General features: G+C 36.6%; 2 protein-coding genes across 4 annotated transcripts; one reads left to right on the plus strand and one right to left on the minus strand.

Annotated features, from left to right (window-relative positions):
- Positions 1-1981: 1981 nt before the first annotated feature.
- Positions 1982-26844, plus strand: slc2a1a (solute carrier family 2 member 1a). 3 transcript variants are annotated; one of them, XM_079849266.1, is made up of 11 exons: positions 1982-2113; positions 2605-2677; positions 19607-19702; positions 20797-20957; positions 21051-21291; positions 21377-21539; positions 21614-21801; positions 24012-24116; positions 24212-24313; positions 24400-24603; positions 24688-26844. In XM_079849266.1, the coding sequence occupies exons 2-11, from the start codon at positions 2606-2608 to the stop codon at positions 24874-24876; spliced, it is 1521 nt and encodes a 506-aa protein (XP_079705392.1). In that variant the 5' UTR covers positions 1982-2113; position 2605; the 3' UTR covers positions 24877-26844. The 3 variants fall into 3 exon arrangements, with proteins under 3 accessions (XP_079705392.1, XP_079705393.1, XP_079705394.1); XM_079849267.1 differs by having other exon boundaries at positions 19610-19702; XM_079849268.1 differs by lacking the exons at positions 1982-2113; positions 2605-2677 and adding an exon at positions 17116-17445.
- On the minus strand, positions 3426-6426 carry LOC307145832 (hereditary hemochromatosis protein-like; the record flags this gene model as incomplete). The annotated part of the gene is made up of 4 exons (XM_079849426.1): positions 3426-3454; positions 4379-4636; positions 4801-5079; positions 6237-6426. 4 exons carry the CDS (start codon positions 6424-6426, stop codon positions 3426-3428), a joined length of 756 nt encoding a protein of 251 aa, XP_079705552.1.
- Positions 26845-27094: the final 250 nt, after the last annotated feature.

Below are 27094 nucleotides of genomic sequence, written 5' to 3' on the forward strand. Positions count from 1 at the left end.
CTGTAAGTCATATTAATGAATAGTAATGATATTTAAGTCGACCTTATGACATACTAAGTTGAAATTATGACTTAAAAAGTGACAGAAATGTCATAGAAAGTCATAATTTTGACTTTTTATGTCATTATGATATGGCTTTCGAATTGAAGGGATTTTTTTTCACTAGTTGTAGATTTTGGATCACTAGTTGTATTGAGGTATATGGCCCAAATGAGTGTATACAACTGAGGATCATATGTGGCTTGGCTATGGCACACCATGGAATATGTTAACTTATGGTTAACATTTGGTACCTGCTGTAGTCATGCGGCAGGTTAGTTAGTGGCAGTCTTTGAATTCCTATTGGTGGATTACTAAACATGTTATTGGCAACTATTAAATGCAGTTATTTCCGTTATTTAATTCATTTCCCTCTCTGTTCTCGCTTTACAACAACAGCCTTTGCCTAAGCAAACTATAATTAGCTTCAGGTAAATGCTGTTTTTGTTTTAAAAGTTTTTACTAATAATAAGTATATTATTAAGTAATAGGCATAAATGTCTAAAAATAGCCGGTTACTAGAGTAGGTTAGTCTTTATTTTGAATGATAAGGTCATGCTACTATAGGCTATGTCTTGAGTGGTATGTTACCATTATGTGGTAAATGGCTTTTGGTCTGTCAGTCACATGTGGGCCGTCATCCCTTTACAGAACTCAAACATACAAGAATTGCATGTAACTATAAAGTTCACATATGGGCCACATTCGGTTTTATTATTTGGCTCACTATGGGTGGAGTCATGGCTGTTTTGGTTTAGTTCTGGCTAAACCAGGTTACGCTGGCTGCACTAGGAAGAAACGTTTCCATGATCTCCTTTGTCAACACCGCAAAGGTTCAGAGGTCATAATCAATGTTTAGATGACATCAAGCGCAATTACTGTCACCATGATCCATTATTCAAGATTTTGTCTCTGAAATATTAATGATAAGTAAAGGAATATCCCTGAGGTATTTGCTCTACTTCTTTAGAATAACATTGGACATTAATGCATACACTGGATATGTAGACTGTAGAATGTAATAACTAAGTGTCGTGAGTAGAATTTACCTGTTGAAAGCTGTTGTAAATGTGGCACGGAGATAAATACAACGAAGAGACATTTTAACCTTACCCGTTTCGCTGTTTCCATCTACTGGCGATTCACTGAAAATTCACATCCTAGTACAGTACAAGCATGTCTGCAGGGCTTATATGAAAGTTTATTTAAAATGAATACGTGCATTTTTTCAGAAATGATACTACTGTATGCCCCTGTTAAACTGCTATTGCAAGTTTATTTCAGTGTAGGGATGGCCTGCAATTATATTTTGTTTTTATTGGGTTTGTTTACGCGCTCTTAAAAAAAAAATTTGTTTTAATGTATTTATGATTTTATATATTTTCAAGTTAAAATTACATTTTAACCTATATATAAACTCTATAAATATTAAAGTATATTATTTGTAATATATAACATTTACATAAAATATTATAAAAGTTTTGGTTAAGTTGACAAATGTATGTTGACATGTCACAATTCACTGAAAAATCATAAACCTTAAAATTATGGCTGTCAATAAAGTTAAATCTTATTATTTTAGAAAGCAGATTGCAGTATTATTGTAATTAGGTCAATTTTACACTATCATTTTAACATTATTACTAATAGATTTAGTATATCTATAAAGAAATATAAATAATAGTTTTTGGTTTTAGTTTTGTTTAACTCAGAATGTATTTGTCATGAAGTCCAAGCATTGGTGTAGGCAGACGACCGGATGATGAAAATGAATAAAAAATAAACTTCATTACAATGAAAGCAAACCATAACCATAACTCAGAACATGCGTTATATATTCTGAAATAAGGGAACTTATACACTGACAAACAAGGGCAACTAATTAGACCACAGCTGAACTAGATGAATAATCAAATGAGTAACTAGGTGATAAATTAATGAACTAACTCAGGTGGGGAGGCTGTGAAAACAGAAAGCATAGACAAAACAAAGTCCAAACACAATGGAACTGTGACAGCATTACTTTGTCAAATCAAACCAGGCCAGTATACACTATACCGTTCAAAAGTTTGAGGTCAGTAAGATTTTTTGTTAATTTTTTTTAAAGAAATTAATACTTAAACAAGTATAAACAAAATAAAATAAATGCTTAATCCTAGAAAAAAAACTATATAATAATATTATGCAGCACAGAACTGTTTTTAACATGTTTCTTGAGAACCAATTTTTGTCATGCAACCAGTGATCAGAATAAGCCGCTAGTAGAACCCTCTGGTGGCTTGATTGCATTAGACAGCACTGTATATGTGTATAATAATGTAATGTGAGTCTGAACAATCAGTGAGCCTTTCCACTGCAACGTGTTAAAAATAGTGTTCAAAGGCTGATGATATGGATATTTGCTCAGTTGCTGAATGAGGCGTCAGCTGATGAGAAGCATGTAACTGGTGTTTTCATGTATGTGATGAATGAGATGTGGGCAGTGGCTTGTGTTTTTCCTTTGTGGAGGAGGAGCAGACAGCTGCCTTTCATTCTGTACTTCTGATTCTGTCTTTCTCTCGTCAGCATGACCGCCTCAGACAAGGCCAAACCCAGCGAGACCACCAGCCTGGTGAGCCCGAGTGACGGCAGCAAACAGGTAAGTCTCATTTTCAGCATCCGAACATTTTCACTAAAAGCTAATTCAATTATACAACGTTTTGATTCAAAACTGTGCACACAAAATATTTCTACCATGTATGTGCTAATGGTTTGTATAGCACATAAACTTACATATTATATTTATTTTCTGCAGATTACACAGAATGGATTTCTGGCTATAGTTTTACTGTATTATACAGTGGCCAAAAAAAAGCATGTAAACATAAATCTGATTGCATTAGAAAGTTAAATATCTAAGTTCACTTTCTAGAAATTGTCCAAACACTGAATGTATATTTAAAAATAATAATAATACTACACCTAACACACTTTTAGTTTTCCTATTATTATTATTTTTTTTCATATAGGCTACTTTTTTTGGACCAAAACTGATGCATAAAAGTATAAACTGATTTTTTTATTTTTATAAACTGACTATTGGACAGTTGTAGTGTTTTTAACTCAGCAGAGAAGCTGATTCGGGCAGGGTTTCCCTTTTCATCTGTGTTGAGAGAGCTGAAAGTGGTCTGGACGGAAGTGGTGCTTGAGGTTTAATCAGATTATTAGATGAGCCTGCATGTGCTTTGTTGCTTTCAAATGATACTCCCAGCCCAGTCTGTTATCATAATATTTCTGTGAAATCTGGTTCAATTCTGTGGTTGTAGTCTGAGTGGTCTTTGGTTGAAACATGATCAGTGTTTAGGGTTACACATCAGTTGATGTTCACATTTCTATCTCAGATGATCTCAAATCACATGATCCAAACCCTTGCTCTCTAATGTGCAAGAGGAGTGACACTGCAGTTAATGGAATAAACTAATTCGACATGCTTTGCTGTGTAATTAAGTCTGGGACAGAAGATACTCTAATAAAACATACAGTATAAAAATGTAATATAAATCTTAGATTAAATCTTACACTATCTAAATCTTAATTTATAGGATAATTTGTCTCAAATCAGAAAATAATGTAAAAAATCAATGTTCTAAAAATCAACAGTTCTAGCTAATGTTTTATTTATTTATTTTTTAAATTAAAGTGAAATAAATGTAAAAGGAAGTGTAAAGACAGGCAGCATTACTCTCATGTAACATACAATGACAATCAATTTAATATAACAAAACCCTATAATAAATTAGAAAATAAAAAAATAGAAATAAGTATAAAGTTTATCATATAAATTTCATATTTTTATAGCAAATGTATTATAGTAAGCAGAAAATTGCTGACAGAATAAAATAATAAATAATAATATAATTTAAATAAAATGTGCAATTATATTTCAAAGATTTTTTTCCCAAATGACATGCTTCAGTGTAAGACACATCAGCACTATTAGTAGTGCAAACACTGCAACAAGTCCTGCAATTAAACCAATGTGCAGTTTGTTTTCATCAGTCATACTTGAGGAGCATCTGTTTATGATGGAAAGCAACAGAAAGATCAAGTCAGATTGATGTCAATCATGTCATTATGAGCTGCTTGATTATTTAGTAGCACTTTATTTTACAGTCCTGTTCCGCATCTACAAACTGTACTTATTTTAGAAATGATAATAACTGGGTAATAACTAGGTACTAACCCCTAACCCAAAACACTACCTTGTATTTGGCCACTATAGGTAAGTACACATACTGTAAAATAAAGATAATTTTTTTAAATAGTGTTTTATAAAGGAATGTTTGTGATATATTCTTACCCCATGTAAGGACCATCGGTTCTTGAAGACTGCTGTGCTTTATTTGACAGGAGTAGTTGTGTGTAGCGTCAGATAACACAATTGTCATCTGAATCTGGTATGTTTGGTCATGATTTGGCAGGAGACCTGTTGATATTCCATCTAAGGCTGGATGTCCATCAACCATCCACTCCACAGTGATGTCTTTAGGGTAAAACCCTGTCACCACACAGTTGAGAGAACCGGCACGCTGGCGTCTGATCACAGCTTCAGGGCGAACTATTAGCGCAGAAAAAACACACTCAATTAAGATAAACTAAACAATAAGCGAGCACAATATGTTCTTGTTAAATGTAAAACCTGTTTATTAACATGGATATAACTTTGTTGGATGCAATATATATAAACAACAGCACTGGATGCATTTAAACATGCACAAACACACTTGCCTTGCTGGTCAAGTATTGTTCTACTGTGTTTGTGGAACTTCTTGAGTCGAGGAACACAATCACGATGAATGTATATGAGATTATTGTGATTCCAGAGATCGAACCTGTCTAGGATGTTCTTAATGTCCAAATCCTGTGGTAAATATGAGTGCCATTGAGGGCTGTCCATGTCCATAGAGAGACCATACTCTCCATTGACTGAAAAATGATACAGTCCACTTGATGTTCCATTTTCTCTCAGCTGACAGCCATACATTAACTGTAGGAGTGGACCTGAAAATACAAAATCATCATTGGAACCATTTTGAGAAAATGATTTCATTCCTACCTACTGCAGTATAACATGGAGAACTGACTTGCTACAGTATTGTAGAATATTGACACCAGTTCTCTATTAAAATAGTAAACAAAAGTGACACTGAAAGCAGTAACTCTCTAGACTCTAGAGCTCATTACATGGTCAGATTAATCTAATATTTCCAAGAATTAAATCTACAGCTCTGTGTTCAGAAGCTGATATCCATTATCTGCTAATACTCAATAAATTGGTAACCATTGGGCTTCTAGCTTCATAATTCCTCTATATACTGTGAAAACACTTTTTTTTTTTTTTTTTTTTTCAATTAAAGGAGAACTCCGGTCAATTTTAACATTGAGCTCATTTTTTTGTAAATTTGGAGTGCTGTCAGTACAGAGAACAACGACAAAAATCGGTGTTGCCTACACCGTGTTATCCTCTTTTTAAAATTTGCACCCTGTTGACTTCAATGGGGCAAGTTTTAAACCTGCTTTTAGCCTCTTAACATCCTTGATGTGTCATTACAAGTGCCCAGCCATGTGAGTGATTCCTTTAGAGTGAACACGGGTGAATCTGACTGCAGTAGATGTGAAAGATATGAATAAAAATGATGTTAATTCAGCCAGCGCTCATACCTGTATTTACATCCTGTTTTCGGTCGAAGTCCACAGTAGTCGATTGTCGAGTTCACCCGCGTGATCATAGGTACTAAATCTATGCGCGTGAACTCGACAATCTCGACAATTAGTTTTTAAGCTAATGACTATTAAATATTTTGGATATTGTCTCTTAAAAAAACTTTTCTCTTTGATCAATGTATAAACAAGTGATGGAGTTTAGTTATTTGGATTTTGTTTGTAAATCGTAGTCCTAAAATCCTTCTTCAGTCTACATTTATGTGCCATATTTTTCCCTATAATCAATATTTTGTAATTTTATTAAAAGAAATTAGTAGAATTGCTTATTTATTAATTAAAACATCTTCATACAATACACATTTTTGAACACAAAATCACATTAGTCAAACTGTGTATAATATTGTTATAATATTATTTAGTATAATAAGATTTCATATTTTGTTTTATAGTTCTAGTGAGGTCGTAGAACCAAAATAAGATATCGAAGCCTATACCTTTCAGCCCCATGGTTAGATTTGCATTTCTAGAAAACAGGTTGAAATAGCCGGTTTTGAAGTTTGTGCAATCCCTTAGATCTCTCCAGACAGTAGAAAGAGATTCCAGTTGGCCAAAGGGATGTGAAAAAACATCAGAAGTGCTGTCATAAATAAATACTCTGTAATCATCAAGCATGCCATATGACATAGCCTGGGTTTCCCCATACTGCCTTGCTCGCAGCGCGATTCTATTCACGCTGCTAGGCAGTCTGGACACCATGGGACAATTTTTCCCCTGAAAAAGGGAACCAATCACAGAACGGGGAGGGAGCAGCAAGATGATGACGACACCGAAGCAGTTTGTTTATATCAGACTCGACGTTACCTTCTACCCTCATGTTTATCTTTCACAAACGGTAATATTCGCTAAACGCCATCGTGTACAAATAAATCTTTGACCCATCGTCTTTTTCCTCGTCGAATTTCTCTCACTCTACATACGTCATCTGGTATAATTGAAGCGATTGGCTATGAGCTACATACAGGCGCATTTGATAGACATTCATAGCGCCCAATAAACGGCTCTGGGCATTCGTAAACCACGCCTCAAATACGAGAAAATGCGCACGTAGTTCCCAGACCAAGTCTCATTGAGACTTGGTCTGACGTTAGCCAGGCTACATATGACATGCATTTCGGCAAATGTCCATGTCTGGGAGCAAATGTCACATATATGATCAAACTGTGATGCCCTGTGTAAAAAGAGAGGGAAGAAAAAAATGTATTGCTCATGTGACTGGTAGTACACTAATTTGGAGTAATATGAACTTTTGTGAGAGCCACAAGTGATTTTGGTGATAATTATCTCCCACTGTGATTGCTATACTGACTGTTTAACATATAATCAAAAGATACAATAAATGTAACATGGACACTTTTACAGAAAGCTTGTATACACTCTTTTCACAAAAACGATGCAGTTAGTGAAAGGAAAGGAAAATTACGCAACCCACCAGAGTATTCCGCTTGCAAAGCCATCAAGGAGGACACCAACAAGAACTGTAATAATATTCAAGAAAATATGTCAAGAATATGTATATATTCACTCTACTCCGACACAGTAGCTCTTGCAAATTGATCTCCCATCAGCACCTTAGTTCTTACTACCAATTAGCTGTATTTTATTACATACACTCTCAGAAAAAAAGGTACAAAAGCTGACACTGTGGCGGTACCTTTTCTAAAGGTACACCTTTGTACCTAAAGAGTGCATTTAAGTCCCTCAAAGATACATATTGGTACCAAACATGTACATATTTGTACCAGACGTGTACCGAAATGGTACATATTAGAACCCTTTTGAAGGGTACTGTCCCAGTGACAGCTTTTGTACCTTTTTTTCTGAGAGCGTACCTAATTTGCTGTCCCACTCTGAGTTCTACAGTGATTTGCTTTGTACAAACAACTTTTTGATCTTATTAACACTGGTAACACTTTAGAATACTGTTCTGTCATTAAAATCCAAATCCAAAAATCCAAAAATCCTTGTATTTAGCATAGCAGACAAATTAGGTTAAATAGAAGTATGTGCCATGTGCAGTATCTCACTGGAATCTGCAAAAAATATACTTAAAAAAATACACATGCTTGGGGTATGTTCAATGAGTGTTCTTGAACAAAGCACATCGTTTTGTTTTGGGTCAGTGACTAAATTTCAAGTGTCTTTGGTTACACAAGAAACAATGACAAATTCAGTGGTATAAAAATACAGAGATACAAAACAGAAGACAAAATTACTTTTGCATCATTGCACAAAAAGGGAATTTCTGTTTTAAAAGATTTCAAAGCATTCATGTGATTACCGATTTCTATAAATACTTCTCTATCTAAGATATTTAGAACCTGAGAATTGAGTCTTCGTTTAAAGACTGCAGTTTTATTTTGCAATGAAAGGAATAAAATGTGGACCTTTAACAAATCTCTTCTACTCACTCGAAAACATTTCTTAGCAGTTACACAGGCTAGTTCACTAGAGGTCAGCATTACACCACTCATTCCATTGCTAAATAAGAATCATTGCTTAGTTTGTTAATTTTTTTTTTTTTTTTTTTTTTGAGAAACACTGTCTTGTTGTGACTAAGTTAGTCATAGAAAGACTTGCTTAGTCTGTTATAATGTGAATGACAGAGTTTATTTTTGCATTTGAGCTTACCAAGAGGAAGAACAACATTGCCTTGTTGTCACCAGTTATTCCACAAGCTCATGGGGAGTCCTGGCATCTCCGAGTTTTTTTTTTTTTGTCGCTTTGTTCTCCATTCCCTCCCCTCAGCAGGGTTCTTATACAAAATATTATTCCTGATAAATAAGAGACTGAAGCTCATGCAGTGGCAAGACCGGAGAGACTCCATCTGTAACAATAGATAGGGAGACGTAATTTGTTCCTTGTTGCGTACTTCCCCTGTCAAATCAGTCCCACCCAGGGGAAAGAAGAAACAGAAGGGAGAACTTTTTACTTAACATCTTTCAATTACGCAACGAAAATGTACTTCTTCCTCTCACATGTCTTTAAGTTAGTCTTTAAGTGTTTTTTTTAGGCATATGCGACCTGCTCCTTTAATCTGAAATATTGCATACATTGAATTTATACATTTAAGTGTAATGTAAATGTATTTAATGTATTTAGTGTAAAGTGCAATGTACAGTATTTTACTGATGTCTTAATACAGTATATTCAACTACCGACTACTCATAGTTGTGTCATCAGACATATTATTCTCCTTCAATTCAAAATCATGATATGTCTTTTGTGGGATGATTTGTATCTTCCCAGTGGACTCTTATGTATAATCAAAAACTGTTGACCAAAAATGTCAAATTTACATCTGAAACGTTACTAAAATTGTATAATATTTTTGACATTATTCATTTTACTTTATGCATTTAGAAGTTTATTTTATTCAAAGTGACTTACATTGCATTCAATGTATCTTTTTATATATATATATATATATATATATATATATATATATATATATATATATATATATATATATACATATATATATATATATATATATATAAATATAAACTTCATTAGATTGCTTTATTAACACTGCAACACTGTATATACCGGTAGTTACAACTTTTGGTGTGTGATGCAGTTCATTTTTAAGACTCTACTAATTTGATATTTACTGTAATCCTATATTCAGAAGGATTAATGATTTTAACTCTAATCCAAATCCTTCAGTTTAAAGTCCAACACAAGAAGCACTTTCATTTTAGACTTACTATTGGGCCCCCGCAGCTGATCAAGGCCACCAAGACAGATATACAAAGTTGTAGCAGAAGTGGGATTTATGCCTATTGGACAGGGGCTTTCGGTGCTTTGTTGTCCACAAGCTCCTAGTGAAAGCTTTGTAAAGGGCTCATTATCTGCTTTTTTTCTCCAGATTTCTGAGAGCAGACAGGACATGTCTCTAATTGGACCACTTGAAAAAGAGGGTACATCACTACTCATAGGGAACACAAGGCTCCTCACCAATATAGTTGGAATGGGCCTCTCCATTAGCCTGAGTCATAATGTTCCATCATTGTTAGTCTAAAGTTTCCATTTAATCCACAAGAAGGTGCTCTTTCATTCAGTGCCATGAGCCTCAATGACAGTGTCAGTGCAGATAATGAAAATGACAGAGATGAGGACACAAAGAGATGGTGGTGTGGACGCTTGCTTGATCAGATTGGTCAAGCCTCGCTTAGACAATGACTGTCTTCGTTTGAACTTTGTGAACTGACTGACCCAAAACCAGTGCATGTGTCTACCCATATTAGATGCACAATTTTTCAAAGAGCTATTTAAAACTAAATTATCCTCTGTATTTAAATAAAAACTTGAGTTGCAAAACCTTACAATAAAAAAAATACTCATAGGCCTAAGGGCTTTTCACATTTAAAATGATTTGTTTATTTTTAAGTTTAAAGCTGAGTTTCGGTTTTCTTTTCTATGTTTCACACTTTTCCACATTTACCTTGGATTAGAAACCCCCCAACCCCAATCCCATAATGACTGCAAAATGATAAAATAGAACAATCCCTTAATTTTTCTATGCCGTATAATGTTTTCATAACTCAATGGAAACGTTAGCAAAACCTTCTTGGAACATAATTTTGTTAGCTGGGAAAGCATATGTGTAATGACGCTGGAGCTGAAAAGATGGCAGGCGAGGTCGATCTATGTGCAAAGGGTTTATTGAAGAAACAAATATAAACAAAAGACAAAAACAAAAGGAACACTGAGAGCACAGGGAATAGAACCATCAACACGAGCAGCAAACTTTGACTGATATGCAAACAGGCTTAACATGTAACGAGGAAACGCACTCAAGACAGGAAGAAACACAAAAGTCCCAAAACCGAGAGCAAATATGACAGAGACCGGGTGGCGGTGCTGAAGTCCACCACAGCAGAAAAGATGGGACTGAATAACCCCACGGTGGAGCAAATGACCACCACAGAAGGTCCCCACGGTAAAGCAGAAGACCACCACAGCAGAGCAGGTGGAGCTGATGACCACTTATGGGGAGCTGACGAGACAGGAGAACTTAAAATGGCCTCTCTGGCTGAGATGAAACAGGCAGCAGGTTTTGTAATATTTTCAGTGGCCATAACAAGGCAGACCGAGAGTTCTAGGGTGACCACTGCGGTTGTAACTGGACAAGCAGGGAGTTCAAGGGCGACTGCAGTGGTCATAACCAGACAGAATACTAGGGCGACCTCTGTGGTCATGTCAGGGCTGGCAGGAAGTTCAGGGACGACCTCCATGGTCGAGTCAGGGCTGACAGGAACTCCTGCAGGGTCATAGTGGAGCCGTCAGGGGACACAGAAAGATCAGAAATGGCACCCGCGGCCATAACGGAGGCATCAGGTAAAACAGGGAGTTTAGAGGTGAATGTTTATGAGGTGGATTTCCTGAGTCTTAGTAAATCAGTGTCACCAGTTAGTACTAGAGAACAAGCAGTGGAGTCATATGATGACGATTACTCTTCATCACACATTTTCATAAAACACAGTTTACCTGTTTTTTCTCCCCCTTTGAGGCTGACTGTCAGGGTTGAGTGTTGTGAACTCCCAGATCCTCTACAGCAGCGCAGTTCCAACTCTTCCCAACAAGCATCGCCACAATGTACAAACCGACAACTATGGTCTGAATCCAATGTAGAGTTCTTTCCCCTAAATGATAAAGGTGATGGATACCAGAGCGATCGATCAGATGATAGCTCTCTAAAGTTGCAAAGGATCTCTGAGAAGAATTCAAGACTCCACAAAACACAGCTGGCCATTCAAGCTGAACTTAAATTAATCAAGACAGTCAAAAGATGAGCTGATTCAGCTTTTAGACAGAGCTTGTCCTTCGGATGAGACGTAAAACGAGGTCCTGACTCTCTGTGGTCATTAAAAATCCCATGGCACTTCTCGTAAAGAGTAAGGGTGTAACCCTGGTCCCCTGGCCACATTCCCTCCAATGGCCCTTGCCAATCATGGCCTCCTAATAATCCCCATCCACTGAATTGGCTCTATCACTCTATCACTCTCTCTCCTCTCTCCACCTGTAGCTGGTGTGTGGTGAGCGCACTGGCGCCGTTGTACTGTGGCTGCCGTCGCATCATCCAAGTGGATGTTGCACACTGGTGGTGGTTGAGGAGAGACCCCGACATGACTGTAAAGCGCTTTGGGTGTACAGTAGTACATATGAAAAGTGCTATATAAATGCCTCATTCATTCATTCATTCATTCAGACAGAGCTTGTAGTCTGCAAAAGATTGTATCTACTCCTAACTCCCAGTCTAATCAGTTAACATTCCACCACACAGCACATGCAAGTGATGAAGACTAGCCAGAGCCTCCTCCACCAATTGCATTTGTCAGAAATTATGAATCAGCATAATGACAAACAAAGGCTGTACAGCAATACTAAGGCCACATCAACACTTAATTCTAGACTCACTGGAGTCCTCTCAGTGGAGAAGACTATGGATTTTAGCCAGTATGATGCAAGTCAGTATGATGATCAGCTGAGGTATGGCCAGTACCCCGTCCAACAGATAGTTCCTCAGTTTATACATGACCACCCATGGGATTCATCCACACTTCCTTATCCTGGACATCACAGAATGGCATCCTATAGTATGTCACCTCCCATGGCATCTATGGATCTGACTGAGAAATATTACCAAAGGTCATGTCCCACTATACCTTTTTTCTACAACAAAGATCCAAGTTAGTTTGCTCAATTAAAAATGGCCTTCGACAATGTCTTGCCACCTGGTAGTACTGAAATATAACAAATATCAAGTCCTGTTTGACCATCTGAAATTTGACTATGCTTGTATAATAGTGGACCTCTTCTTGCACTCCCCTACACCTTACAAAAACACCATGATGGCCCTCAGTGAGCAGTTTGGTCAGCCCCACCAGGTAGCATTAAGAAAGATTGCTACTTTTCTCGATTCTCCTTTTATAACAAGCTGAGGTGACAAACTCAATGATAGATCATTTGCAGACTGGCTAAAATATGAATCTTGATGCCAAAGCTACGATGAACAGACAGCAAGAGTTTTGATCAAGTGGTCATGCCAAACTACTGCCACTGTAAATCTGGGTCTGGGAACAGTGGTGAGGTAATAACCACTACATATTCTTCCACCAATGTTAATGATAAAGCTAAGAATGGGCCCACTGTATATTGCTCTTACTGTCAGAACTCGTAGCATGCATACAGTCAATGCCCCAAAATTCCAACCCTCACTTAAGACCAGCTCTCTGAATGCGCCAATAGGAGATGCTGGCGTTATGGCCTTGCTCAACAGGCTGCCCACTGCTGTCTAAAGAAACCATGTCCGCTTTGTCAGAGAAAGCATCTCCAAATTCTCCATGGGGTAAACCAGTCAGCAGTAATAAAGTCTTACTCAATGTTGTCAGGGTACTCCTATACATCAGACAGATTTTTAATCCTCGATGACGGCTCTGAGCGTACTATGCTCCTGCCAGAGGTAGCACAGAAGCTTGGCTTGTGAGGGACTCAAGAAAGCTTAGCTTTGAGAACAGTCTTTCATTATGTACTCTACAAACCCTCGATGGAGCTTCAATCTCATTCTACGTTGTGATATCTCATATCTGGAGCCTTTACTGCCTCACAGCTTGATCTCGTTGATCACTCTTACCAAATTCCCAAGCTGCAGAAGCAATTCAAACACTTGGTTGGACCAGCCTGTCGGGGCAGAGAAACAAGCCAAAACAGTGTCTAAACATATCCATTCCCCTTAGCACCACAAAGCTGTGCAAGAATGTCAAAAGGCTGTGGTAAGTGGATGTTCTGCCCTTTCAAATAACTGAAGAGGAACGCACAAGATCCAAGCAGGACTGAAAGGCCACTGAGCTACTGGAAACCAAGACAGTTCACGTAGAGGAGGATGGAATATGCTGCAATGAAACGCCCTTGTTACATAAGTGTGACATGCCCTATCCTCACGCCACCAAAGCCAGGAGCTATCAGAAAGCTCAGTCAAGAAGAAAGGGAAATAAATGGTGAATCATGGTTTATTCCACACCACATGGTGTGCCACAAAGAAAAGAATAGTGTGGTGTTTGATATGCTCCTTTCAGTTTTAAGGCCTCAGTGTGAACGATTCACTCCTTGCTAGCCGCCCTTGGGGTTTATCACTCCTGGGGGTCTTACTCAGATTTCGTGAGCATGCAGTGACCATCAGTGCTGATATTCGAGGTATGTTTCACCAGATCTGCCTTCTTCCAGAGGATAGACCATTGGTTTATCTGGCGTGACCCAACCTGCAGGTCAGACAGAAATGGCACGTAAATTCCCTAATATATCCACAGGTAGGAGTCATGATAATGGATTCTCAACAGCCCAGAGCACATTGGCCTATTGGAAGAGTAGTCCAAATGCACCCTAATCATGACTCACAAGTGAGATTAGTGGACATCCAAGTTCAAGGGAAGGTTTATACTAGACTAGTGGCACGACTTGTGGCCCTACCCCGCATCCCAGAAGATGATACAGATGAGTATCCTTTTGCAACCTTCTCACGATTCAAACTGAACACACAATTGGGGGCAGGTGTACAAGCGGCTTGCGTGTATGGCCCCTTTAAGACTTGTTTAAAAGACTTTAAAAGATGATCGAAGTTGAAGTATACAGTAATATTTGTGCATGCATCCTAAAAAAACACACACATATTACATGCTTTTAAGCTACAGTAAAGTCATCAAAGGCAAGAACTGTAGTTGAACGAGTTCCTGGGTTCTGACCGGCCCACCAGGGCAAGTGTTCCCTATCCAACAGTCCTTAAATAATAAAGACATTCTTAACAGGTTAAATAAATATAATAAATATGCTAATATAGTGCATATACAAAATGCTTCTCTCTAGAGTTAATTTCTCTGGTGAACTAACCTGCTGTTGACACTAAATGCCTGAGGTAAATGTAATGCTACGTGAGATATTATTCTCAATCTGTTTTATTGATATCTTTCCGCATCCGCAGTTGAAACCCTGGTTGAGAGATGTAAACATATCGATCATCGATCAGCATCTCTTCTTCTTCTGCGCTTTTTACTGGTAGCAAACAGAGTTGCACTGCCCCCTTCTGGATTGGAGTGTGGATCGCCTGTGACTGAATGTATTCGTCATGCGACTGCATGCACCGAACCGTGATGTCCGTACCATACGGACTGCTGGATAGGGAACACTTGCCCTGGTGGGCCGGTCAGAACCCAGGAACTCATTCAACTACAGTTCTTACCTTTGATGACTTTATATGAAATATAAATAACTACATGAAATGGCTTTAAGTCCAAACAGTGCCATCAATATAATAATATATTCATATGTTTTACATATATTAATATATATATATATTTATATAGCTATAGTATAATCAACCTGACTACATTACACACTAACAAAAGTCATTTTTAGAGGGTCAGGTCAGGTAGAATTAACATAAGGTAACAATTACAGTAGTGTTAATAGTTGCTATGACATTTTCCTGTGAAGGATGAGTTTAAGGACATGATACTGTAATCCTCCGGTCATGTGACCTCTTGAAGCTGAAACATGGCCGGTGCACTTCTCTCTCTGACTCAACTTCGCCTGACTGGAAATTCACTCAGTACAGTCATATTAATGGCACTGTTTTGTCTTAAAGCCACTTCATTTAGTTATTTAAGACAATAAAGTTATAATTCTGCCAATAAAATCTGTTTATGTTACCACATGACACACATTTTAGAGAGCCTTTTTAATAGAGAGTAACTTTTTATCATAATGTATTTGTTTTCATATCAAACAATATTTAGTATGACTTGCTTGTAGTCCTATTTTGGTAAATGCTTAGCATTATAAAATTAGAACCTTTTGAATTGTTTTCGACAAACTGCAATAGTTCTCTGTTTGCAGTACATTCACTTTGTAGCCTACATATGAATGGATGACCTTTTCATTTTATACTTCTCAGATTGCTGTCAAGTGAGAGGTGTTGGCAATTATAGCCATGCAAACAACAATGCTTTCATTGATAAGTCTCTGATTCAGAAATAGACCAGTGTGTAGTGGACTGCAGGCAGTAGCTGATTCAAACTCTTATCTTTCTCAGTCTTGTGTGGACTTTCTGCTGTATTAAATGCATATTAGAATTACTGATATATTTCCCCCTAATTGTAAACAATCAATCTGGACAAACTGCTTACAATTTACAAAAGAAAATGACATTTGAGGGAATAAATAAGCCATGGCATAGACATATCTTTGATTTACTGAAAAATCCCAACCTATACAGACACCCTCCAAAACCCACCCTGTCTTTGATCCATCGTTTGTCTGTTATTGTTTATAATGCCTATCAAAGAGCATTTATTTAATCCTGCAGACCCAAAGTCAACAGAAACATTCCTTTCTTTTTTAGGAAAAATCCTTTCTTATGAAATGAAGCCAATAAAAGAGAAGAGTCCCTTTTGCATACAATTGTGCCGGACTCTTTCCTACTGTGATGAACAAAAGCCAAGGATATGGTGTCAGGATAAAATAACAATTAAAAAGCTACCAGCACTATCAAACCTATCCATGAATTGAATTATATTATTATTATTATTATTATTATTTTATAGAAAGCTGAATCTTTCTCTCTGATAAAAAGTCAGATGTTTTGGCCGTGCCAGATATTTTCATTGGCCTATTTTAAACTAAGTTATGATGCATTAATCTATTAGTTATGGCATAGTTGATCAGCATAATCATGTATGACAAATTATAAAAAGATTATAGATTTAAAAACGTATCAAATTAAAATTGTATGAAAAGAAGCATTTTCTTTTTTGTCGACATCAAGATTTAAGTAATTTCTCACCATATATTGCCCTCTATCTTTTAACTTTTTATCATAATTTGTTTTCAAATCAAACAATATTTAGTATGACTTACGTGCAGTCCTATATTTCCATAAGAAAGGATAGGCTATATAAAAGTTATATGCATATTTATTCATTCTTAAAAATAATTCAGCCTATATATCTCATTTAGATTGTTAATGCTTCTATTTATTACGTGTATTTACGACAAAATATAATGTGGATGCGCAAGTTATAACTATGGTCTGTTTAAGATTTTTATTTTTTGTCTTAGATGCATGTATTTGTGTTTTTTTTTTTTTAACCGTGCATATTAAATCTGGATAAGGCATGTGTGTTCATTCTGGTTCAAATCTAGAAACGCTCTCAGGATTGTCCAGATTACAACGAAAAGTCGGAGCATTTACGTCACTCCGTTGAATACGTGCAGCCAATCGGGGCGGCCATTTCCATTCATGCCTGTGTACACATAGCCACACGGTCAGGGTAACCAAGCAACAGCCAATCAGAACCTGTGTTCGAGAATTTATATTAAGCGCTTTACACCACTGATGGCAGTTATCTGAAAACACCTGACAGACTAAATGACAATAATATAAGATCGACTAATAGGCTTCTTTCAGAATGACAAATGGGCTGATACATTGTGGATATTAAATTATGATATTTTCGCACAGAATGTAATTTGCTTTTTTAAGTGGATTTTAGGATTTTTTTTCCACCACAACGAAAAGAAGAAAATAATTATTCTACTTTTTTTAAAAAAAACTTTTTTTAACCTGTCATCATGGAGTCTAATAAAAAGGTAAGGTAATATTGCCTGCCTTATAACTCTAGTGTAGTGATAATTTAACTATAGCCATACTTTTATTTATAAAGGTGATGCTACCTCATTTTGTCATCGCTTAAGTTACCATTTCGAAAGTTTGCCAGTAAAGCCCGAGGAATATAACTGGGAGAGAATTGTAACTGTTTCAGTAAATAGTTAAAAAGAACTGCCAAGTAAGCAAAATTAGATTTAGATTTAGAAATTAGATTTGATTGAATTTTGCACGGTTACACTGAGCCATATACTCAGTTTTTTCCAATACCTATTTTTGTCTCCTGCAACAATGGTCTCATGTCACCAGGTTTAAATCCATAAGTAATGGAAATATGTGATAAAACCTTCTAAAGACCTCCCAGACCACAGCATTGCTAAGATATTTATAGGGGTGAGGCAGATTAATTACTTTAACCCTTGGTTTCACATTGACATAAGTCTGATATGTCTTGTTTGCCAGGGAAGTAAAGTGATGAAAGAAGGCTAAACAAAAAGATGATCACAGCCTCTTCTGAACAAGAGAACAGCTGCAGGGTTAGATTAGGTCTCTAAGGAAAAATACACACAGTGCTGCTTTGCATAAGTATTTACAGATTATTTACAAAATAAGAGAAAATCTTCTATTTCGAGACAATGGTCAGTTTCTTGTGCATCAAACACCTGCTTTTAGATCTAGAAGGTCCATTAGGAAGATTGGCATGTCGAAATTGATTGATTTAACTGTTTACACAGCATATTGATTCCCCTATTTCTACACTCTCCGAAATAAATGGTGCAAAAGATGTCACTCGGACGGTAGGCTACCCTTTAAAAAAGGTTCAGCTACTGATATGTTCACTTTTGGTACCAAAATGTACCTTTGCATACTAATAAGCAACTTTTTATGTACAAAGGCGTAGCCTATATACCACTGACAGCTTTTGTTCCTTTTGTGTATATTCCAAAATATATATTTCTTCCGGAATCAATGTGTTAATAAGAGAGCAGTGCTGCTCTTATTATTGGGCAAGACTTAAGGAAAAAATAGCCTTTAAAGTTTAAACCTCTTTGCCTCAGTGGCTCAGTGGATATTGCACTGTTTTATGTTTCTGTATGTTCATTTCATCTGGAATGTTAAGCTTTTCCTAAGGACTTGAGGCCTACGTTATCCAGTGAACATGCAAAATACACATCAGTTAACTTATTTTTATTCATTTTGTTTACGGTAACTGCAATTAACTGCATGTATTAACCTGTGGATATATAATTTTTAGTTTAGTTTATTTAGGTTTATCCTAAGTGTTACATGCAAACATTCTGAGTCCGAGCAGTACAGAGCATGACCGCCAGGGGGCGCAATTGGTCCACCGTGATCCTGCCACAACAGTTACCTTCTATTGCAGGGAATGTTTGCTAAAACACAACGGCCAGATTAAAACACTATTATAAGGCTACTGATGTAACCTTAATCTTGAGAATAACTGGTTGTTGATGGGTAGACGCTTGGATTCCATGAGAGAATGCTTAGGAGCATGTATAAAATCACATGTTGGAGTTACAGTGTTTTTTGTACAGTTAATCTGACTCTACGTGCTAGTGCTCAAGATAAAGTGGTTGTCTTGGAAGGCCTGTTGAGCATGTTATGTAAGAGCCTGCGGTTGTTTGAGTGGATTGGAATAAGAGGCTGGAGCAGTCGTGGTATGTGTGCGTGCGTTGGTTCAGGTGCTGCCGGATCTGTAATAGGATCATTGATAATCAACAGAGTTTCCCTCATTCAACATGTTACTGCATAGTGAGTCCACAGTTCTGTGGAATAAAGAGAACCATTGTTATTTGGTGGTTAAAAAAAACTTCAAAACATTGCAATCTTTTTGACTATTAGATACTGACTGAGTGAAACACTCCATAGAATCTGCACAATCAGTAGGCCTACACACATTCAGTTTTAACTACCCTGCATAAAATGTCTAATCAAGCTCACAAAGTCAATTCAATTTATTTATCAGCAATTAATTGTCACATTGGACTTTTAGATTATGCCTTAAACAGTAGTATTCTCAATATTGTTCTATAAAAGGTTGAATCAGAAAGATTCAGTTATAATAATTGCGAACCAAATTAAAATATTGCTTTTAACTCAAATGTTGTTCCTCTTCTCTTACAGCAGTTGACACTTAATCTGTTGATGGCTGTTGGGACTGCTGTGATTGGCTCCTTGCAGTTTGGCTACAACACAGGAGTCATCAATGCCCCTCAGAAGGTGAACACTTATGCAGACATGACAGTGTCATATAAGCACTAATATATCTGCATATGGCAATTTGATAAATGGATATAGTTTTTTCTCTGTATTCATTGTTACAGTATTGTTGATATTTGCAGCATGTTAGTGTCATTATGTAATGCATCTAATTTTAGATTAGCTGTAAACTGTATGCTGTATTAACCCTTCTAGAATAGCCTATTAAAATGTGCTGATTCACACGTGCAGAGCGTTCTAATAATAGACAAGCAATGCTGAGATTCTTATAATGACATTTTGATGCTTTTTCACCATGAATAATGAATGAATAAGTGACCTTGAACCCGTTATGGGTCACATTAGCTTAGGGTTCTGAATAAATCCCACATACTTGAGAGAGTTCTATATATAGAGTGGGAAATCATGTGCCATAGGTTACATTAGTCTTTTAACGGGATAAAGAGAGAAAGTCAAAAGTCAAGGAGATGGTAAGGACGTCATCATTACTGTGACGGGGATCTTAAGATTTAAGAAGTAAATTGTTGGTGATCATTTTTTGACCATTCAAAAGTTTGGGGTCAACATGCTCACCAAGGCTCCAATTATTTTATCAAAAATACAATAAAGCAGTTATGAGATATTACAATTTAAAATAACTTTTTGAATTGTATATATTTTAAAATGTAATTTATTCATGTCATGGCAAAGCTGAATTTTCAGCAGCCATACTCCAGTCTAGTGTCACATAATCCTTTGGAAATCAATGTTGAAAAGAGGTGTGCTGCTTAATTAAATGTTCACTTTTTGTCTTTAGGAAGAAAGTAAGTCACAATAATAAGTCAAGGCTTGTTTATGTTTGATGATTAACTTGATCAAGCTTAACGAAGCAGCTTCTTATGCAATCTTTCTGACTCAGCGGTCAGTATGAAGTAACACTGCTCCCTCTGCTGACTGCAATGTGGAACTGACTTGACTGAAGTCATACAAACATAAATCATTTGTGTGAACATTTTTTTTAAAGAAAATTTAGCATTGAGGTATCAAATTAACACTCTCTCTAATGATTTTCATACCCAAGGAGTAATGTTTTTTTCTCTCTCTCTCTCTCGTAGATCATCGAAACTTTCTACAATGAGACGTGGCATCGTAGATATTCAGAGTACATACCGCCAACCACTTTAACTACGCTCTGGTCTGTATCAGTGGCCATTTTCTCTGTAGGTGGCATTTTCGGCTCCTTCTCAGTGGGCCTCTTTGTAAACCGCTTTGGCAGGTAACTTGACTATCCAATCAGAACTTTACAAACACTCCACTTGTTTTCTGGATTCGTGTGTCTTTAAACTTTCTCTTTCTAATCTTTTAACAGGAGGAACTCAATGCTCATGGTTAATGTTTTGGCCTTCATATCTGCTGCTTTAATGGGCTTTTCCAAGCTGGCTGAATCCTGGGAAATGCTTATTATTGGACGCTTCATTGTCGGCCTTTACTCTGGCCTGTCCACAGGCTTTGTACCAATGTATGTAGGAGAAATCGCCCCAACTTCATTACGTGGGGCGCTTGGTACACTTCATCAGCTTGGCATTGTTACGGGCATCCTCATGGCACAGGTTAATTAAAGTGTTTTCTTTATTTTGAGACCACCATCAATAAGCCTTTCTGAATTGTAGATCTTTTTGTTCTTTTTTTCTATAGGTCTTTGGTATTAAAGAAATCATGGGAACCTCAACAATGTGGCCCTTCCTACTTGGTTTCACTTTCATCCCAGCCTTACTCCAGTGTGCCGTGCTGCCTTTCTGCCCCGAGAGCCCACGCTTCCTCCTCATCAACCAGAAAGAGGAGGCCAAAGCCAAGAGTGGTGAGTTTGTTTAGGCCCAACTTAAGATGCTGTCTAGGGTTTTTTCAGTCGGCCTAACTAACTCATCTCCACAGTGCTGAAGAAGCTGCGTGGCACTGATGATGTGGAAGAAGACATGCAGGAGATGAGGGAGGAGAGCAGGCAGATGATGAGGGAGAAGAAGGTCACCATCCCTGAGCTGTTCCGCTCATCGCTCTACCGCCAGCCCATCTTCATTGCCATCATGCTGCAGCTCTCCCAGCAGCTCTCCGGTATCAACGCTGTACGTTTTCCTGTTTATTTCCTGATCTAGTATTTATCTGTCAATCCATCCATCTATCCATATATATTATTGTTATCAGGGCTTGACATTAACTTTTTAATTTCTAGCCACGCATTTTCACTGGCCACAATTTGTACACCCGTAGCAGCGGATGACTATTATTCTGTTACGCGGAACTGGGGAACAACTGATGATGGCACGGTTTGATGTTTGGTTGACCAATCAGTGGAAAGGGGCGTTTAATTCCCACCCATGTAGAGATCTAATATTCAAGATGTTTATCCATTTTGGTTTTATTGTGTTTCCATTTGGTGAATTAGAAAAAAAGTGTGATAAAAATGAAAATAAAAATGTGAAAAAAATACATGAGATTAGTTTTTTTATTTTCATGAGAAGGGTCGAATAAGTGATAAATAAACGGTTTCTTTGTTTTTTTCCGTTTTAAAGACGAAAACAAATTATTTGAAGGTACACGGACCATTCATGTCAAGCCCTGATTATTATTCATAATTATACATTAGAACTATTAAAGGGTTAGTTCACCCAAAAATAAAATAAAAATAAAAAATTCTGTCATCATTTACTCACCCCCATGTGTTTCCAACCTCAAAAGACTTCGGTTAATCTTCAAGATCCAAATTAAGATGCTTTTAATGAAACCGAGAGGTTTCTGTTCCTCCATTGAAAGTCCAAGTGATCCAGAAAAGGTCAAAAAGGGCATCTTAAAATGAATCCATATGAACTGATTGGTTTAATGCAAGTGTGAAGAGACACACTTGTTTTATATGATGAACAGATTAATTTAGGTTTTTAATCACAAACACACATACATAGAGCGCATCACATATGGTGAACACAAAAACTAGTCATTGGTTCTTGTGCATCACGCACGCACGTTTGAGCTTCTGTGTTTACCATAATGTGATGTTCATGTGTCAGTCATTGTTTTGATGTTTATTAAATCTGTTTGTCATATACAGTGTTTGTGTCTCTTCACAAGACTTGAATTAAACCACTCAATTCGTATGGATTCATTTTACGATCTCTTTATGACCTTTTTTGGAACTTTTTGAAAGTTTTTGTTAACCTAGACTTACGATGGAGGAACAGAAACATCTCAGGTGTAATTAAAGGTATCTTAATTTGGGTTTTGAACATTAACCAAAGTCTTAGGGGTTTGAAATGACATGAGGGGATGTTTGTTATGTATTAAGGGTTTTAAAGTGTTCTCTGGAAATTGGAGACGCCCTTTCTCAAATAGTTTCAGAGGCAAGAAAAAAACGATGGAAAATGACCTAAACTTGTTCATGAATGTTTATTTGCTAATTTGTTCCAAATAATATAAATAAACAATATTATTATGCATTACAAAGCTGGTTAGTTGGCCATTAGTGTGCATATTAAGGGGTTAGTTCACCCAGAAATTATATTTCTTTCATTAATTACATGTCGTTTCAAACCTGTAAGACTTTCATTCATCTTCGGAACACAAATTAAGATATTTTTGATGAAATCCCAGAGGTTTCTGAACGACCCATAGGCAGCAACATCATTGCAACTTTCAAGAGCCAGAAAGGTAGTAAAGACATCGTTAAAATAGTCCATGTGACTACAGTGGTTCTACGTCAGAACGCCGGCTCACCATTGGCCAGCTACTGAGACAGCATCACACGCATGCGTCATGGTGCTCATGTGAACAGCATCGACCAATGGTGAGCCGGCGTTCTGATGTAGTCTGATGCACAAAAAAATTGTCTCATTGACAATTTTAACGATGTCTTTAATACCTTTCTGGGCCTTGAAAGTTGCAATGATGTTTGCTGCCAATGGCTGGTTCAGAAAGCTCTCGTATTTCATCAAAAATATCTTAATATGTGTTCCGAAGATGAACGAAGGTCTTATGGGTTTGAAACGAAATGAGGCTAATTAATGACAGAAATCACATTTTTGGGTGAACTGACCCTTTAATGCTCCCGTGCAAAGTAAATCACCTTTTCTTTATTTTAAGGCAAGAATAGTATAGGCTTTACGACATAAGAACAGAAAAACATAGTATTCAATTATATAATAAATAACACTGCACACACCTGTTAAATGTGTAAAAATCTAAAATATGGTGGCAAAATACTTATTCTGGTTGAGTACTATCTGTAGCTGCCATTTCATAAACAGTGATTTGCATGTTCAGTGAATGTAATTGTGTTTTTCAGGTTTTTTATTACTCTACTGCTATATTTGAGAAAGCGGGGGTGCCTGAGCCAGTCTATGCCACCATTGGTGCTGGAGTTGTGAACACAGCATTCACAGTAGTGTCGGTAAGTTTGTGAGATTATATTTATTGTGAAATTGTTCTTTGTTTAGACCCGTGAGAGAGTTTTAATGAAAATGCTTGTATCCCCCTCTGATTTAGCTGTTCATAGTGGAGCGAGCTGGCCGAAGATCACTACATCTTATTGGGCTGATGGGAATGGCTGGGTCTTCTGTTCTCATGACCATAGCTATGGCGCTACTAGTATGTATGATTACACTGATATTACAGTTTCTGTAACAGTAAACTTTAATGTTTAATGGTGTTTATTCACTAATCATCCTTCTCAGGAAGAAGTAAAATGGATGTCGTACGTCAGCATTGTAGCCATCTTCAGTTTTGTGGCATTTTTCGAGATCGGACCAGGCCCGATCCCATGGTTCATTGTGGCAGAACTCTTCAGTCAAGGCCCCAGGCCCTCTGCCATCGCTGTCGCTGGTTTCTCCAACTGGTTTGCCAACTTCTTGGTGGGAATGTCCTTCCAGTATGTTGCGGTATGTAAACATGAACACAGTAATATTCTTTATTTTCTCGTCGTTCTCACATATTCAAATACTCACTGTTTGTTCCCTTTATAGGAACTGACTGGCCCGTATGTTTTCATCATCTTCACTGTCCTCCTGCTGATATTCTTTGTCTTCACCTACTTCAAAGTTCCTGAGACCAAAGGCCGATCATTTGACGAGATCTCGGCAAGCTTTCGCTCAGGGGCAGAGAAGTATACCCGAGATGATCTGAATACACTGGGAGCAGACTCACAGCTCTGAGTTCTGCGTCTTGTTTATACAGTACTGCCATAGACTAACCAAGTGACTGTCCTGTTCACAATGGCAAACTACCCTATTACTCCTACTAGGAATGCAGTAGGTTATGAAGTGTTTACTTTACATATTTTTCCAATTGCATTGAATACCCTGCTGAAAAATCAAGCACTGCTGGTCACCAGCATAATGGAAAGCAGGAGTGCTGGTGGACAAGCTTGAGAACGGCATGACCAGCACTATACCAGCTCTAACCAGCATAAACCGGCCTGGACCAACTTGGAATTCATGCTGGTTTATGCTGGATTGTTCAGCAGGGTACTCAAATGACTTGCTAAACATTTGCCAAACTGTGCATTATTTGACCAGTACACACTACTTCTAAATATTTACTCATTAAATCACTGGACTGACAAAAGAGTGAATATTTGTATACAAAGTTATATTAAACATTGCAAAATAACCATATTTATTTCTTAGATCGTAACCAGACACCTTTCTCTAATGTAAAACATCCAACAATGTAACAACTGTGTACCTTTCTACAGTTTAAAAAACAAAAATTGTAGCATACAATTTTTCCATACATTTCCATATTTTTAGATACTGTACTATTATTTTTCACATACTATATTTTAAAAATAATATGCTGTGTAGCATGCAGTATTTTAGTATTCCACTTCATATACAGTAGTACACTTCATCATATCGTTCCCACTTCATATACAGTAGCTAAACCGCAGCATGTCCTTTTTTTTCTCACATCTTAACCTTCACTGATTGTTTTACTTTAATGTTTGTTTTCTCATTCTGAAATGGAGAATAGCATCTAAATCTAAATAATAATCAGAATTTCTGTAAGTTCACATGCATATGAATAAGGTTATTGCATATTTGTGATCTACTAGATTATTTGAATGATTCAATTCGCACAATTTAACGTAATTTTTTTTTCTTAGACTTGCACTTTTAACTGTTTTAACGATTCTTTGCTATTGTCCAGTTAACTCATGATGAGTTCTGATATTTCTGCTGATGTTATATCAATCATAATTATGTTAGAACTGCATATTGCAATATAATGGTGTCAGATTATGATACATGTTTATTAATACTTGAACTGTAGCTTTAAAGTTAGTTAAGTCAAGAGTGTCAAGATACTAACACAAGGAATACAAACGCAAAACTATTATTTAATTTTATATTGCAGTCCTGCTTTTCAGAAGTGTGGTTTTGGTCTCCAATACTCTGAGGTTTAATGTCCTTCCAAATCAGACCATGTCATTTTGACCTCTAATAAATTAACTCAACTAATATATTTGTTGTATTATGATATAAAAAATGATATTTTTAGATTTGTGCATAATGTTTATGATGCTTATGTGATTATGAGAATTGAGTATATTGTTTATTTAGCAAAAGTGCAATAATTGTTCACATCCTGTTTATTTATTCCACATATGCTAGGCATTATGAATGAAACAGGCTTCTAATATTTCTTATGTAAAAAAATATCTATTTTTATGTATAAAGTTATATATGCTACATTCATCCAGAGGATAAGTTCAGGTTTACTAAAGCATTTTGTAATAGATATGCTTAGTACTTTGAATTTTTTTTAAACTTCCTAAAAGATGATATGGTTTTGTTCAGTATGTCACAGAAATTGCATTAGAAATCCAACACAAGTGCCAAGACATGTCCTTGCTGGGTATCCTACGTTTTCTAAATAATACATTTTTAGTTAGAAATAAATCAAATAATTAAAAAACTGCAACAGAGAAAAAATGTGTGTGTTTTTTTTTTTTTGTCTCTGTTTAGATTTTTTTTTATCGCTTTGTATAAGGTGTTTAAGATAAATAAAATTCATAAATAAATCCACAATTATTCCCAACACCAAAAGATGGCAGTATTTCTCTTTGCGATTGTACAATCCAATCTGGGCGGTATACAAGTCCAAAGTTTTGGTTACCCAAAAAAACAAAAAGGAGATTTGTCAATATATCTTATTTTATGTTCAACAGAAAAAAAGAAAAGGAAAAAAAAAGAGGAATGTCATGGATCATCTTGGCTAGTGCTTGGCAAAGCCGCAATTGACAGCTTATGATAGGCACAGTCTAATAGATTTCCCTTTTAGATTTAATGTTACTGTTACTAAAGCAAAATAGTGATCATAATCATGCTGAGGGTGTGTAGTTAGAAAAGTATGTGTGCCTAATTTATG

Source organism: Squalius cephalus (assembly GCF_949319135.1).
Source record: "Squalius cephalus genome assembly, chromosome: 18".
Lineage (NCBI taxonomy): Eukaryota > Metazoa > Chordata > Actinopteri > Cypriniformes > Leuciscidae > Squalius > Squalius cephalus.

What these genes read in the sequence shown, in the direction of transcription:
- slc2a1a (XM_079849266.1), top strand. Translation starts at nt 2,606, where the DNA reads ATGACCGCCTCAGACAAGGCCAAACCCAGCGAGACCACCAGCCTGGTG. An exon ending in TCATCAATGCCCCTCAGAAG is followed by an intron (nt 19,703 to 20,796) that starts GTGAACACTTAT and finishes TCTCTCTCGTAG; the next exon opens with ATCATCGAAACTTTCTACAA. An exon ending in GGAGGCCAAAGCCAAGAGTG is followed by an intron (nt 21,540 to 21,613) that starts GTGAGTTTGTTT and finishes TCATCTCCACAG; the next exon opens with TGCTGAAGAAGCTGCGTGGC.